Source organism: Lytechinus variegatus, chromosome 10 (assembly GCF_018143015.1).
Source record: "Lytechinus variegatus isolate NC3 chromosome 10, Lvar_3.0, whole genome shotgun sequence".
NCBI lineage: Eukaryota > Metazoa > Echinodermata > Echinoidea > Temnopleuroida > Toxopneustidae > Lytechinus > Lytechinus variegatus.
This window is the reverse complement of record NC_054749.1, coordinates 22,982,277-22,999,462: the sequence shown is the minus strand read 5'-3', so window position 1 is coordinate 22,999,462 and position 17,186 is coordinate 22,982,277. Positions and strand designations below refer to the sequence as shown.

At 38.3% G+C, this 17,186-nt stretch overlaps 1 protein-coding gene and 1 long non-coding RNA gene across 2 annotated transcripts; both read left to right on the top strand.

Annotated features, from left to right (window-relative positions):
- The first annotated feature begins 326 nt into the window (after positions 1 to 326).
- On the top strand, positions 327 to 9,753 carry LOC121422536 (60S ribosomal protein L3-like). Its single transcript, XM_041617672.1, has 9 exons — positions 327 to 423; positions 4,659 to 4,851; positions 5,252 to 5,420; positions 6,028 to 6,163; positions 6,523 to 6,709; positions 7,200 to 7,462; positions 7,867 to 7,962; positions 8,350 to 8,469; positions 9,395 to 9,753. The coding sequence occupies exons 1-9, from the start codon at positions 421 to 423 to the stop codon at positions 9,440 to 9,442; spliced, it is 1,215 nt and encodes a 404-aa protein (XP_041473606.1). The 5' UTR covers positions 327 to 420; the 3' UTR covers positions 9,443 to 9,753.
- A 6,192-nt stretch (positions 9,754 to 15,945) lies between these two features.
- Positions 15,946 to 17,186, top strand: LOC121423269. The gene is made up of 2 exons (XR_005971253.1): positions 15,946 to 16,257; positions 17,144 to 17,186. It is a non-coding gene; the product is annotated as an uncharacterized LOC121423269 (long non-coding RNA).

The following is a 17,186-nucleotide window of genomic DNA, read 5'->3' as shown; positions in this document are numbered from 1 at the left end:
TTTCAGATCAATATATCAACATTTTTAGCTCGATCACTCTTCGCGCTCTCATATCATTCAAAAAATTGAAAAAAAAAGTGAAAATAAAAATTGTCATGTCAAGTGCATGCGAAATCACACGTGCAATTTTTCTGTTAAATTAATGTTTATTACGTAAAAGTCCATGAAAGAAATGTTTCTATATAACATAGACCAATAAAAAATTAAGACTATATTGAATTCATTGTTTTTGCAAAAAGAGAGATTTTTTAAAGATGGCGGATATGGTCCGAAAATTTTGTCACAGAGCAATGTGGAGTCTGTGGAGTCTAGTGTCAGTATAGAAAACTCCGTGGATGTATTATCGCTCGCGATCGATCGCGCTCGCGAGATCGTTCGCTTACTCGATTTGGCCTCTTTTACACGTCCACGTATCCCAGGATGGTGAGGCCACTGAACACTCTTTAAATATCGTCTTAAATCCCTTATTTCACGAAACATCCTTTCAAGTAATAGTATTTGAGTGGAAGAAAGACAATTATTATTTTATTTAATAGTAGTTTTTATGATGTGGGAGTACATTTGGTGTCTAAAAGACACTTTTTAGAAAGGAATTGATGTGCACTTGTGTGAATGTTTACGTGTGTGCGACTATTAACGTTATGTCTTCGCACCTTTTTATTACGATGAAGTTCAGATTAACATTTCATTTCATAAAATCTTTCAGTCTATAATGTTCCTTAGTTTACAAGAGTAGATTAAGTGCGCTATAAATTTCATAGATTTGATTAAAAGAGTTAAACCCATGCATGGGACGTATCCCTACCCCTCTTTCCCCCTCACGAAGTTGACCGTTTTTTTTTTTTTGTTTTTTTTTGCTTGTCAATTTTTTTTCTGGTGCAAAATGTCCTTTATAGTCCTGTAGGGGACCTTTTTTTTTGCTTGTCAATTTTTTTTGGGGGGTACAAAATCCTTTATTTGTGGTTGAAGACTTTTGCTTGACAAATTTTTGGGCGCACGATTTTGCCCCCCCCCCCCTAGCCTGGGGCGTTTTGGGGAGTGAAAATTATATACTGTATGATGGTGGGCCCCAAGTCTGCGCACCTAACAATTTGAGCTAAGATTTAACATGAATTTCTTCTTATTTCACAAAATCTTTCAGTTGATAATGTTCCTTACATTATAATGAGTTAGTGTGCCAAATATCTCATAAAAATTTAAAATAAATATATGATTTTCTTGGAAAAAACCTCGGGCAGTCATTTTTAGATTGAAAAAAAAAATGGTACCCCATGTCTGCGCACTCATTCACTTTGCACACGATTCGGGGATTTTGATGACAAAAGGCTGCATTTTGAGACCGTCACATGAAATGCTCTGAATTCATCATTTTTCCACCATTTTGAGTCGGATTTTTTTATGAATACCTGTCTATGCATTGAATGTGCAAAGTTCGTGCTCGTTGCGTGTATTCTTTTACTAGAATCGCGCAGATACGCGGGTGCGCAGACTTGGGAGACCGCGCAGACATGGGAGAACTGACCATACGTATGGAGTCACTCCCCACTAACGCCTGGGATTCCTCCCTATACTTCCCCACATACGGGTACAAAACCAGAAACTTTCGCCCCCGAGAATTCTACTTTCCCTCTAAAAGATCTAGCCCTAAAACATGTACATGGGGTCCAACTTCATTTCCAACATTTCATTTTTAAAGAAGAATTCATTAAAAAAACGAGAGATTTGTTTTGAAAAGATGGAAAGAGCTTACTTCCGTGTTTACGTCGCCATCTTGATTTCTTTGTCTTCCGCTTGGCGACAGCACGCAAATCCCGCGATTTGCGTGCTGTCGCCAAGCGGAAGACAAAGAAATCAAGATGGCGACGTAAACACGGAAGTAAGCTCTTTCCATCTTTTCAAAACAAATCTCTCGTTTTTTTAATGAATTCTTCTTTAAAAATGAAATGTTGGAAATGAAGTTGGACCCCATGTACATGTTTTAGGGCTAGATCTTTTAGAGGGAAAGTAGAATTCTCGGGGGCGAAAGTTTCTGGTTTTGTACCCGTATGTGGGGAAGTATAGGGAGGAATCCCAGGCGTTAGTGGGGAGTGACTCCATACGTACAGTATATAACTTTCACTCCCCAAAACGCCCCAGGCTACACCCCCCTGTGGAAAATCCTGGGTACGCTACTGGTGGATACCATGCGCGATCTAAAATAATAAAGGATGGCCTTTCCAAGATAAGGCACGTTACGTAACATAATAAGGGTGTCAAAAACGAATAATGAAAAAAGGTAACTTTTACTTACAGTCAGATTTGCAAGGCCAAGGGTATACTAAAAAGTGAAGGCCCAAAACATGCAAAATGTGTTAGAAAGGATGTACCGGTACTTTCCGCCTCAACAGCTGTGTTTTTAGTACTATTTGTGGGAGGTAGGGCCGTAGTGTAGGTAAAGGTATATAAACCAACGTACTTTGATGGTAGCGCTGTACTTGTCTAGGCCTAGGGATAAAATCGGGGACTATTTGTAAAGAGTGTTTTGTTTCCAAAATGACACTTGTTATTGGTGGGTTTTCCAGAGCTACCAAGTCTCACGCATTCTGCGTGAGACTCACGCATTCAGGGTCCGTCTCACGCATGGCACCCATTTTTCTCACGCATCGGGACCCAGCAGAAAAAAAAAGAGAAAAATTAGCATTATTCGCTAGATTATACGACTGGCCGACCGCCTTGGCGTCTAGCCCGGCACGCGAGACGAATCGAGAGTGCAGTCAGCGCATAGTACGTGCATGATACAATGAATCGCGTGCGTGCATCGCATGGTTTTGTAGTATGGATCGATATCATGAGGAAGCCCATATCTCATGCGCGCGCATTGCGCCTTTTCGCAACGTACGAGTGTAACTACTGGCCGCGCGCGCGCAGAGACGCCGAGTCATGAAAATCTCACGCATAACATTTTTTTTAACTTGGCATCTCTGGGTTTCACACACTTCTTGTTTAGGGGTGCATTTTCAGAATATAGAAAACACTTGTTAATGGTGCTTTTCGTGACCCCATTGTCGCATATAGTATCCACCTGTCAAAGGAATAGATAAAGAAAAATTTTCGCTCCATTTTTCAGGAACTCTGAAATTGCTAAAGAGAGTTGGAGTTGCTATTTTTGTATGTCATTGTTTGAATTAGTCTCAGAGGTCTAGACTATGTCCAGTAATTTACAGCTTTTGCAGATTTGACAAGATTCTCAAGTCACATTGATTTGAACAGCGATAATTATATGTAAAGAATGAACTTTCACAATCAGATTGAGGAAAAATATTTAAATATTGTACTTTTCGTATAATAAAATAAAAAGTAATCAGTTAGACCGCAGGTCCCTATGCTAATGAGCAAAAAGGCCAGATTCATCCAAATCATCTCGTGGCTGAATCCTCCCCCTTGCAAAATCTTGTGATTCGTGAGATTTTCTTTCTCCAAGAATTTACCTGTTTTAACCTCAAGTTAAATGAAATATTATTGCACCATCAGATAGAGTAAAAGTTACTCTTTCATATTGGTCATTTATTTTGTATACAATATTTTGTTAAATAAGTTAATTTCTGGCCTGAAAAGGTGCCTCAAAACTGAATTTTCTTCCTCTGTTTTCTTTTGCAAATTGTGCAAAACTTTTTATTTTGAGCCTCAATGATATCTATATCACCATAAAGCTGAACTTCTGTACTTTCTCACAATACCACTCTTGATATGCGGCACCTTTTAATCTGGTCAAGGTCACACTTTTCCCACCAAGATACAAGACAAGATTTCTGAAATTTTGTACTTGCATGAAATCCAGAGTCCTGATTGGCTGGATAAGGTTCACGTAAACAACAGACGCGGGGTATTTGAGGAGATTACCACATGGGAACTGTGACCTTCCCACGAACCAAGGCACTGGAACCGTTGGAATTTGCCACTGGGTGGTCTCTTAGACCAATCAGAGTGCAGAATTCTTGTTTTAAAACTGCTTTATGTACTTGGCAAATGAAAAGTGTGATCTTGACCCGATTAAACCAATTCTTATTTTGAAACCTATATCATTTCACAGCATACATATTCAGCTTTATCATGATATAAAAATCATTTAGGCTCAAACATAAATAAAGTGTGAAAATAGCAGCTTTTGTCAGGTGAAAATATTTATTTTGTAGCATATTTTAGATCAAAATTTTAACCTATATTACAAAATCTTTGAATAAATCCAAACACATGACCTGAAAGAATGATTCTTCTTCTTTACAATGGTACCAAATTCATGAAATTCGATGCACAATAAGAGCAGCAATGACCGAATGAAAAGAGGTGTTTTGGTTTGCATCAAGCTCATTAAATATGCAAAACATCTCAAGTCATGAATATCACTTGGATGAAAGAAGCCACTTTCTTGGGACCTGCAGTCTGACTGTAATAGCAATTGGGCGACATCATCAGGTCCCTCATTTGCATACCGATCAGGATGCATGTATATGAATGTATGGAATTTCAAGCATCTTAATTTTTTTATTTTATATTTAGTATCCTAATTTGATGAAATTTTCAGTTTGAGCTTGTTTGACCTTTCCCTTTTCATTCAAATCAACTTTTTTGTGAGTGTGACAGAACTTCCACTTTAAAGAAAAGAAAACCTATCTTTCCAGTCTCACAGAAAATTCTCAGCTCCCAGGCACGGTTCCTTGGGCTTCCTGCCCCGTAAGCGCAGCAGGCGCCACAGAGGCAAGGCCAAGGCTTTTCCCAAGGATGACAAAAGCAAGCCAGTACATCTTACCTGCTTCATCGGATACAAGGCTGGAATGACCCATATTGTTCGAGATGTAGATAGACCTGGTTCAAGTAAGTCTGTTACCACATATTTGGGATGGGGTTGTTTAATGCCCAATGAGACCCTATTTTTTTTTTTTTCTTTTTTTTTTGAAAGAAAGGAAGAAAATGTTCAAAATATTTGATCAAGACAAACCTGTGTACATGTATGTAAGTTTGGCTTATTCAAATAATTTGAGACCACTCTTTGCAACATAATGTATGTTTGCATATTCCAGTCTGAAAGCACACTATTTGCAGACTTGAACACATTCTACTGTATGGTAATGGGAAATAGAATGACATACCCAGTAGATTAAGCCTGTTACTATTTTGATTGAGTTATTTTATATTAAGATTTGATTGTTTTTGTCTCCATATTCCCTTTCCCATCGTCTTTATCAATAATCCACTTTGCTCTTTTGTTCTGCAGAGGTGAATAAGAAGGAAGTGGTTGAAGCCGTGTCCATTCTTGAGACACCTCCCATGATCATTGTCGGTCTTGTGGGTTACATCGAGACACCATCCGGTCTACGTGCTCTCAAGACTGTCTGGGCTGAACATCTCAGTGATGAGTGCAAACGACGATTCTACAAGAACTGGTGAGCTCAAGAAGTTTGATTAGATAAAGACTCTAACATGAATTATGTCAAAACTTATTATAATTTGGACCACAAATCATGCAGTTACAAAACCATATACTTTCAACAAAGCTTGAAGAATTAGTGATTAAATTTTCTTACTTTCTTGCAAGTAGTAGTACAAACTATTATGGCTCCGCTATCGGTAGCTTAGATTATATCTTTGATAAGTTGTGTTTGAAAAATTACAAGAAGCCCGGTACATGTACTGGGCGATTTAAAAAGATTGATTTCCGATCACTTCTATTTTCTATGTTAACATTAACCAGCCCACAGCATGGCTCCGCTCTGTGCTCTATGGGCATTGATGAGCTGTCCTCATGACCATTGATACTACAAGACTCCTCTCATGGTCACTTACCATGATGAGTCTTTGCCCTCAACTTGTCCCTTTGTCCCTGTCCCCTGTATGGCTCCGCTCTCTGTACCTTATGGTAGCAGTGATGAGCCACTTGTGGGCCTCCGCTCTTGCCATCAAGGCATGATGAGGCCCCTCCTATCTCCCCCATTTTGAGCCCCCTGTCTTTCCTTTTCTCTCGTGTGCGTGTTTGTGGGTGTCTGTCTGCAGGTACCGCTCCAAGAAGAAGGCCTTCACCAAGTCCTCCAAGAAGTGGGCTGATGAGATGGGCAAGAAGGAGATCGAGAAGGACCTCAACGTCATGAAGAAATACTGCACCGTCATCCGCGTCATTGCTCACACCCAGGTACCATAAACCAAATGCAAATCAATCATTTATTTCTGCCTCAAGTATGTAGTGTAACATCCATCACAATATATTGATTGGTTTGTTTCAAAAGCCCAATGGGTTCATTTTAAAGTAATAGTCCTCATCTTCTTTGAGAACATTTAACAGGTCAATGGGAATTACCAGTGAAGACATGTGACGATAAACCATGGGATGTGCTATTACAGCACTCTGAAAAACTATGTTGAAATCCCATGCTGCCTTCCTTCTGATGTCATCACTTTAGATTCATCTACTAAACCAGATATTCATCATTTAAGTAGTCCTTGAAATTTTAGGGCTTTAGATTCTTATTATTTTGCTGCTATTGGTTGCAGATGAAACTGATGAACCAGCGTCAGAAGAAGGCTCATGTCATGGAGATCCAGCTCAATGGTGGCAGCATTGGAGACAAGATTGAGTGGGCCAGGGAACGCCTGGAGAAGAACGTCCCTGTTTCTGAGGTCTTTGGACAGGACGAGTTGATCGATATCATCGGTGTTACCAAGGGACATGGATTCAAAGGTATGTTTGAAAACTTTCCTATACTTAGTTATCATGTGTGATGTTTGGTGAAAATGTTCTCGCAAATTTTGTTGACTATTTGCAACTTAATTGCCGTTTTGATCATTGGTGCATACGGAATTCAGTTTAAAGTCTTGAATATAAGATTATGTTGTGTACAAACAAGCTATAGGGAAGTGGAAACTCTTGATGGAATTTTCAGCTAGAATCATTACAGCAAACAATTGGTTGAGAACAGGGCTGGTTAAGAAAGGACACATGACGATAAACCATGGGATGTGCTATTGTAGCACTCTGACAAATAATGTTGAAATCCCATGCTGCCTTCCTTCTGATGTCCATGTCTTCCAAGAAAAAAGATTATTAGTCAAAATTTAATCCAATATCAATGCAAGAGAGTTGCTCAAAATTTTAATAATTATTTTCATTTTAATATCTTTTAAGTGTCAACCCGCTTGCCTAATCTAAAGTTCTTTTTTTGCCATTACAGGTGTAACATCCCGTTGGGGAACCAAGAAGCTGCCCCGTAAGACCCACAAGGGTCTACGCAAGGTTGCCTGTATTGGAGCCTGGCATCCAGCCCGTGTGGGCTATGGAGTTGCCCGTGCTGGTCAGAAGGGTTACCACCACCGTACCGAGATCAACAAGAAGATCTACCGTGTTGGCAAGGGCTATCATTTGGATGGAAACAAGTTGGTGAAGAACAATGGAAGCACAATTCAGGACATCACAGACAAGAGCATCAACCCCATGGTAAGTCCTTTGATAATATACTTTGTTTGTAGGATTGCGTGAGAGTGCGTGGGGGGGGGTAGAGAATCAATTAGCGATCTATTTGCCATCTATCAGTGAAGTACCTTACCCAGTAACATTTAAAGCACAAGACTTTTTCCCCTGTGAAATAACTTTGTACTGATATTGAAAGTGAATGAATTTGTTTATCCTCTTGTAATGCTGTCATCAGTAATGAGTTGTTCGTTCCTATCGCTTACACAAAACACAACTCGGACTGCATTACGAGCATTTGTTACATTGCATGTACGATACCTTATTTAGACCATTTTGCTAGCATGTTTTTAGAATCAGACAGTAGAATACTCCCATCTTTTCAGTATTTATAGTGTTTTTTCTCATTTTTTTATTTTGTGTGGTGATAGGGTGGATTCCCTCACTACGGTGAAGTGAAGAATGACTTCCTGATGATCAAGGGCTGTGTCATCGGACCCAAGAAGAGGGTACTTACCCTCCGCAAGGTAAGACAGTTAATTATGTTTCTTTGGTAGCCTTTTATTTTAGATGGGGAATTCCCATTGATGGATATCTCGGGGGGGGGGATACTTTCTAGTCACAAGTCTCTTCTACAAAAAACGTATTGCTATTAACAACATTTGACATCAATATGTGTACCCCTGTTTCACATAACATTGAAATCAACGCCTACTGAGCTTGTTCATGAGATGTACACCTGGTATCCTGATTCTTTTTCTCTTTGTAGTGATTCTGGTACAGATTAAAAAGAAATTCAGGAATGCGAGTCACATCTGCATTCTTCTTGTTGAACCATCCATTTCATCTCTTACTATACTAGAATTTTTTAATCACCCGTGTACATTTTCTACATTGTTCTCTGTCCTGTGCAGTCTCTCCTTGTCCACACCAAGCGTGTTGCCCTGGAGAAGATCACCCTGAAGTTGATCGACACCACCTCCAAGTTTGGACACGGTCGCTTCCAGACTCATGCAGAGAAGAAGGCTTTCATGGTAAATATTCAAGTCAATTTCTTGACTCTAATATTATTAGTATGAAGTACAAACTGCAGGTATTTGCCGAAGTTGAATCACTTGGGACCACAGGAACTTGCTCTAATTAGGCAAATTTGAGTCTTAGAAGAGGCAAATGCTTTGCATAATTTGGGACCACTTTCATAAAGACTTAGTAGCTTTGCTATTTTGGCAACTACTATGGCGACAGGGTTCAGCAGCAAATCTCCATGGAAGTTACAAAAATGGCAGTTGCTACAGTTCCAAGTCTATAAAACAGGCCTGTGGTCTGCAAAATTGCTTTAACTTGGGTGATTATTTGACTAATTGAATGTCCATCTTATTCAGACCCAAACTGGACTTTATCTTGTAGTGGGCTATAAGGGAGCATGAATGATTGTGACAAGTGACGATAAACCATGGGATGTGCTATTACAGCACTCTGACAAACTATGTTGAAATCCCATGCTGCCTTCCTTCTGATGTCCATATCATTAATTGAAATCTGGTTAAATGAATAAATTCTTGCAATTGTTTCTTGGTGCCATCTGCAAATCGTGAATGTGTTGCATTCACATGAAAAAAAAACAACAGTTGCTTTTCAAAAATTTAGTCAATTTGAAGGGGGATTCTTCCATGCAGCATAAATTCTTGCAATTGTTTCTAGGTACCATCTGCCAATCGTGAATGTGTCGCATTCACTTGACGAAAAAAAAAGATATGTTAAAAAAAAAAACCAGTTGCATTGCAAAAAAAATTGGTCAATTTGAAGGGGGTGGGGTATTCCATGCAGCAGCTTTGTAGAAAAAATGTAACCCACTTTGAAAACAAGCCTCATTAGTTCGACATTTACTATACTCTTGTCATTGATTCATGAGTGCTTTATTCATTAACCTGTTAACGTCTGTTTTCTCTTCCTTTGTAGGGTCCACTGAAGAAGGATCTCATCGCTGCCGAGTCGGCTGCAAGCTAAGCAGAGCAAATCCATCTTGGAATCTCAATAACCTCTCACAAAATATTCCAAATGCCCTCTTTCACGGAAGCCAACATCTGGTCTATACTACTTCAGTTGCTCATCTTTTATCAGATTGCCCAATATACCGATTATCATTTTTCTGTGAGACTTGCTGGTACATGCGATTAGGAAATTATGATCTAGTTGGTGCTCTTCAGCTAGAACTGTACTTATATTTCAAATTATCATTTTTCTGTGACATCTCTGGTTCCCATCATCTGGACCAAGCTCCAAGCATGTAAATCCTACATGAGAATAAAATGGATATATGCTTACACAAATTACCTGGTGTTTGGAATTATATTGCTTGTATTTTGTGAGCTGTGTGCTTTGGTCTTTGCCAAAGGGTGTGTTGGAATGGAAGAGGCGTTGTCTGTTCTTGATGCAAAGCTTATCTGGCATTGTTTACGGAAAGAAGTTCGATACGTTTATAACAATTTGTGACATCAAGGGAGCATTTCATGGATTTGTCAGTGACAGATGTTGGATGCTACTTCTAATCTTGGTGTCTGATTGGGTAAGAAAATATGTGAAAATCACTGATAAAAATTAATGAAAATCTCCCTTGTTCTTGTATTTATTAACTGATCTTGTAGAAAATCTGTGTAAGCTGCCCACCCCCAAAGAAAAAAAAATCATAAAGGCACTTCTAATCTATGTGGGTTGTAGAACCTATTGATTTTGAGTGTGGATATGAATTAAGATGTGTTCGTGAAAAGGAACAATGGGGCAAAGTGCAATGAGGCATTGATTGTTGATAGAGCAGGAGTTGAATGACGATGATATTTTTCTGTATGATCCACGTGGGGGGAGACGAGTATGGTAATGTGTGGTGTTTGTTTTGTAGCCACAATTGGGGCATGAGAAACAGAATGACGGTTTACCTTCTACATGGGCAATTCCATTAAATAACCAATTGTACATCATCGGGTCCCGAACTGTCCTGCCAAAAATCATGAAAGACTGCTATTCTTTTAGAATGAGAAAACACAATAGGACCGTCCCATATTTTTGGTCGCTCATAGGTGTTTTGATGGAATTGCCCAAATAGATGATTTTTTTTATTTACATGTTTTATTGGTTGAACACGGACCAAGTATAAACAAAAAACATTTACAAGTAATCATAACATTAGATAAATATAATGAAAAGACGGAATGTTTTATGCAATGAGAAATTCTTCCTTTCTTAACGCTCATCTTTGACCCTGTTCTCTCTATTTTCACTACGTATGTAGTCCTTTCAAAATTATTTGTGTGTGTCGGGGGGGGGGGGGGTCGACTACCCGGGTAGTCGCCCCTACCTGCGCCCATAGAATTTTGAAAGGAGTTGACTACATTTTTTCATTAGAAATCCATCATTACATGAATTCAGAAAGGTTAAAGTATCTTTCATGAAACCAGAATATAGACGACGTCCCTTCCACAGCAAATTTCATATCAGGATGTTGTGGTAGGCACCCGGGGGGGGGGGGGCACTTCCATTGACGAGTGGATACCATGCGCGACCACGGGGTCTCGAAAAGCACCCTAAACACGTATTTTCCATATTCCGAAAATGCACCCCTTGAACAGGTATTGGAAACACAAACGATACTCTTGGCAAGATTCCCTGAATTGGACCCCTAAACAAGTACAGCGATATTTCAATCGGTCGTCGGTTTTACCTAATTCACCTACATCATATTGGGTTTGGTACCCAACCTCCCCACATCTCGCGCAAATCGTATTCTAGACACGTAGTGTTGACTCTTGGGGCAAAAAGTACATTCTTCATAAAACATTTTAGTCTTAATTTTTTTGTACCCTCGCAAATTGACCCTAAACACGTAGCTTTCCTAGCGAAAACAGATACCCTTTTTTTTCATTATTTGTGTGTTTTTGACACCCTTGTTACGTACGTAACGTGCCCTATCTTGAAAAAGACATCCTTTTTACTTGTTTTTTTTTTTGGGTCGCGCATGGTATCCACTCGTTAATGTAAGTCCCCCCCCCCCCTGGGGGGTCAGCATCATGGGCCGCGGAACCGGGGGGCTGGGGGGCTTCAGCCCCCCACTTTTTTCCAAAACTATGTACAAAATCGCAAAAGTGACCATACAATTGTGATTTTTAGCATGGTCAGCCCCCCCCCCCCACTTTGAAAACCGTTCCGCGGCCTCTGAGCATTGCTGATAAAATGTAAATGAAAAATAGCAGGAATTGAATGCGACAGGGACATAAATTTAAAGAGGAAATATGTGTGTATGTTTGTATGTCAGTTATTTTCGTTTCGAATTCGCAAAGATGTATTTATTGTTTAAATGATAAGGTTACCTCGCACCCACCCCCATAGGCGGCGGAAGCGGTGGGGACGTGTCCCCCCCTAAATTTGAGGAGGGGGGACGGTCCCCCCCCCCCAAATTTGTTGTTGATGACTTTTTTTTTTTTTGCTTGTCAATTTATTTTTCTACTACGTCCCCCCTAAAATTTTGGGGTCGAGAATCTTTTTTTTTTTTGCTTGTCAAAATTTTTTTGGTTGTCCCCTCCAAAAATTTTTGGCTTCCGCCGCCAATGCCCACCCCCACCCCCCAAGAAAAAAATGCATATAGCATAAAACTTGAATCCCTCGTCTTTCATGATGCGGAGCTGCAATCTGCAATCCACATTTTTATATGGCTCCCTCTACAGCTATAATGATGTACATGTATTGATTTTTACGAATCCATCAAATACAAAGTATATTATACATGCAGGAGTACAATGGAGCAAGACCACAGGAGTGTCCTTTTTCTTAATAATAATAAGTATTTCTAATGCGCACTTTCTAATGAATCATTACTCAAGACGCTACATATTAAATAAACAAAAACATTGGAAATAACATAACATTCATATGAGGAAAAAAAACATGGCCTTCACTAATATCCATTACATGAAATCACCGTTGAGTGGGCTTCAGTTCAATATGCGTACCTTCGACTTATTTTTACACTCTTCGTTCCTCTTTATTTCATGTTTTTTTTTATTTTTACTTGATTCATGCCAAGTCCTCTTTCCTTTTGGATGTTATAATGTGATGGTATCCATGACTTCTTTTGTTGACGTTCGTATGTTAGCAATGACACTTCTAAAAAAATTGTCCATAGTATTTAGCGATCAATGGTTATTAATTCCCTGTTTATGGATGAGCATTGTTGGTAAACGTATGATTGGACGCTGTCATGACAATCTGTTGCAAACATTAATGTTACCATGTAGTAGGTCCATGATGTTATGGAACCATGGGAGAGTTTCATCGATTTCACCAATTTTATTGTAAAGTCTTTTTTTTCAATATCATGCATTAAGGGCATGTTCACCCTGATGCTAAGTTTGTCTTAATAAGCAGGGAAATATAAATATATTGTGTTTTAATCAAAACTATTACCGTCCTAATGGACATCCCCTTTATAACGTTAAATTGCCAATTCGTCCATTGCCAACTCGTCCACTCACCACATTGTCTACCTTCATTTAGTCTAATGCCATTCCGTCCATCAACATTTTGTCTATCATCCATTCGGTCCAATCATCACTTCGTCGATCTAATCACCATTTCGTCTATTACAATTTCGTCTAATAACCAGTTGGTCTTATTCCCATTTTCTTTATATTCATTTTGCACAATTAACACTTTAGTTTATTTAGACCAAATGTTATATGGACTAAATGGCTATTGGACCAACTGGTTATTAAACGGAATGGCAGACTAAATGAAAGTAGACCATGTGGTGAGTAGACGAACTGATGATAGACCAAATGGTAGTAGACGAGTTGGCAATTGGACGAATTGGCATTATATACGAATTGGAAATAAACCTTAAAATTTATTAAGTTTATAACTTGGTTAATATACAGGGGCGGCGCCAGGGTACTAATCAATTGGGGGCGATCTATTTTCTCAATAATTCAATTACAAGGGTAATGTAGAGCTATACTTCTTATACCTCACTTTATACACTCTTCTTTGTTTTCTCTTTCTTTTCTCCCTTGTTTTCCCCGCTTTTCATTCATTCTTCTATTTAAAATATCATATTTTGGTGGTCGCCCCTACCCCCGACCGTAGCACTACCCTGTACAAACGTCCCAAACGTGTTCCAAGTTCAGTTAAATTTCATTAGCAAAAAGCGATATAAAATCTGCCATTCTCTGGATTTATTTTTGTACTGCCGAAACACCCCCCCCCCCTCGCCCGAAGTGGATGCAGGGAAGGTGACACATGAAGACAAAATACCAAAATAGTTCGAGATTTGAATTAACCTCACAGTAAAACGGATACACCCTTTGTCAAATCCAAAATCCTTAAGAATTCTGGGTCTAATAAAAGGTCATATTCTACCCTGGATTAAGAGACAAACTTTTTAGCAGATGTTTCTGCATTTTTTGATAAATAATAGTGACAAGCTCACAATAATGATTTGAAGAAAAAAAGATATACAAAATTATTGGTTGAATAAAAAACGTGACATTTACATTTATTAATAACAATAGATGAGAAAATAATTCACATAAAAGCTCAAATAAAATTGGATGCAGTGGCCAGCTATCGTAAGCAAAAAAAAAAAGCTTGAATGAATAGCAGCCAGGGGGAAAAGGGCTACATGAAAACCATTTTAAAATAATTAATTATGTCACTTATATTACTTAGGAAGTAGAAACAAGGGGAAAGGGGGAAGAACAAAAGTCGATAAGAAGTGTGGCTTATAACGGTGCCCGGGGCAAGTGCTAAAACTGCGCCCCTTTCAAGGTGTATAATATACACACACACACACATATATACTACAACGGAAATAAATCAATGTAAATCTAAATCTACTACACTTAGTAAACGCACGACCAGTCAAAATAAAACATAATATCAATGCGAGGGCGAATATTTTTCAATATTAAGGCGTTAAGACGGAATATTCTAAGCTTTTTTTTTTAAATAATAAACATGATGCGTATCTAACTAAACAATGAATGCGAGCGCGAAGCGCGAGCTAAAAATGATTGATTTTTCAGACCTGAAAAGGAACAATTAGAAAGACCCTTTTTATGAATTCATAGAGATGACATATATCTCTTTAAGTAAATCGACCAAATACGAGGGCAAAGCGCGAGCCTATTTTTTTTTTCAATTTTAAGATCTTAAGACTGAATATTCTAAGTACTTTTTTCATCATTAACATGGTGCATATTTAAACAATTAATGCGAGCGCGAGCTGTGAATTATTATGTATAAACCTGAAATCGGGACATTAAGGCAGAAGTAATCCCACAATGCATATCTAACTAAGCAATTAATGCAATCCCGAGAGGTGAGCTGAAAGTTGTGCTATACTTACCTGACTGGGGGGAATTTTAAGGACTATTTGTAGCAATTCATGAAAATGATACCTGTCTCATTATACACATGTATATAAATGTATATCCTCACCTAAAAAATGATTTGAATCAGTGCGTGATGAAAAGCTTTGACAATTAAACCAGACAAAGTATTATTTTAGAACTGTTTATGAGAATAATGACGAGTAATGTATCAAAATGCAAACCTGCAGCTAAGGATGAAATGTTATGATATTTGCGTTTGAATAATAAATATTTTAAGGACTGTTTGTTGGAATTCTTGAAGAGAATAAGTATAACACTAACCAAAGTTGGCAAGGATAATAGGATATAAGGACATGCAAGATTCCTTTTCTAAATGTGTTGGGAACTGCATTACCACGCAGTGGCGTAGCTGGGATTTTTTTCCTGGGGGCACTGGGGGTCCTTGCTTTTTCAGGGGGGGGGGGCACCATTTTTTCTGGTGTGTGTCACAAGGGCGGATCCGACTTTCGCCAATAGGGGACGGGGCCAGAAATTATCTTCACCTATATTTTCCCCGATCAGTCACTTCTTACTTTTATTCTTTTAAAACAACATAAACATGAAACAATCTCATAAGCCTTATAAAAAGTGCGAGCGCGAAGCGTGAGCGATTTCTTGTTTTTAATTTTCATGTATTTTGTCCTGAAAATTTAATATTCTGGGCAATGTTATGTGTGATCCTGAACAAGATTCGTATGTAACTAGATGGTTACTGCGAACGCCAAGCGCGAGCAGAAATTGTATTAACCGTTCTAGCATTATCGAAAAGGGACCTATTAAGGACTGCTTACAGTTACCCACGAAGATGTTATATATTTCAATAATGCGAGCTCGAAGCGCGAGCAATTTTTTTTTTGACATTCCGACCTAAGATATTGTCATTCTAAGCACTTTTTGTATTAATAAATGGGATAGGTATGTAACTAAACAATTGATGCGAGCGCGAAGTGCGAGAGGAAGAAAATTGAGATTTTAGACTTAAAGCGGGACACTCTATTCATATTTTGTAAATCATAAATAGGATATAGTTAATTGGGACTTGGGTATCATTAATAATGCGATCGTGAAGCGTGAGCAGACAATTCGTCCCTGTTTTCACGAAGTGACGGATAAGAGGAAAATTGTCACTTTTTTCAATTTTGAGTTTTTTGCATTTTTGGACATCTATGACTTATATCTTGAACCTCAAAAAGTTTCAGATCACAATAATGTCTAATTACGTTGCTATGACGACATGACATTCAATAAAATACCGGGTAAAAGGATTTCTTGTTTTCACGAAGTGACGGATAAGCAGCCGTCATTACGTGAAAACAAACGAATACGCTTTGCACTCAAGAGTTTTTTCACGAAGTGACGGAAGGCAAATATTTACAGTTTGGAACAGCCGAAGACCATGAAATGGTGAGTTTTTTGTAAATGTAGGAAAGGAAATAAATGTAATGCAGCCTTTAAAGTCATTTCGAGTGATTTCAACCCTTTTTAAACGTCTCTGATAGCAAAAATCCTTAAAATAACGTCCAATCTCTACATACATTGCCCCACATATTTATTTTCGTGTCAGTGAAAATTGAACTGAGTATTGCGTGTACTTTATTGTCACTCAATCGAACTTGAATGTAAATTCAGTCAAACCATAAGGGTTAGAATATTTTATAACATTTATCAAGACTAAATAGATTTAATGAAGGCTGAGGATTTGGTGAAATAATCGTATATAGGTGCAAAAGTTTAGGCCTAGCCTAGATCTAGTCTAATTTACATGCATTGCCATTGTGTTAACTCATACTCGTTAAGTTCTAACTTGTCTTCACAAGTTCCCAGGCCATATGAATAGTATTTGCAATAAATTTCCATAAAAAAATCACAAATGAATACATAGATTTTATTATCTGCTTTGCTATAGTGAACTCATCATGTAATTACATACTTAAAAAAATATGTAATGGAAAGATACCCCCCACCGGGGGGGGGGGGGGTCTATAAATAACAATATGAATGCTGAGATCATGAATTAATTTGGTAAAGTTAGTGGCCAACCTGTGTGGGCAAATAAGTTGAGACCTTAGTTAAACTGAAGATTACTGGGGATTTATGTTTTAAATAAATCATCTCAAGTCCAGACTCAGTCTACATCTAATGTAGATAGAGCTTTATACTTTGTTGTTTGGTGGCCACTTCCTCGCCCTTATCTCTATAACGTTTTACAGAAACTGAAAGAATCTACATAAATAACTGCACCTCGGATTTGATCATAATCATGATGATGAAGATTTTTCATTTTTTTCAGATGCAGTATATACAATAAGTGATGTTTCAGAGAACAAATGAGA

What these genes read in the sequence shown, in the direction of transcription:
- LOC121422536 (XM_041617672.1), top strand. An exon ending in CAAGGGACATGGATTCAAAG is followed by an intron (nt 6,710 to 7,199) that starts GTATGTTTGAAA and finishes TTGCCATTACAG; the next exon opens with GTGTAACATCCCGTTGGGGA. An exon ending in GGGTACTTACCCTCCGCAAG is followed by an intron (nt 7,963 to 8,349) that starts GTAAGACAGTTA and finishes TGTCCTGTGCAG; the next exon opens with TCTCTCCTTGTCCACACCAA.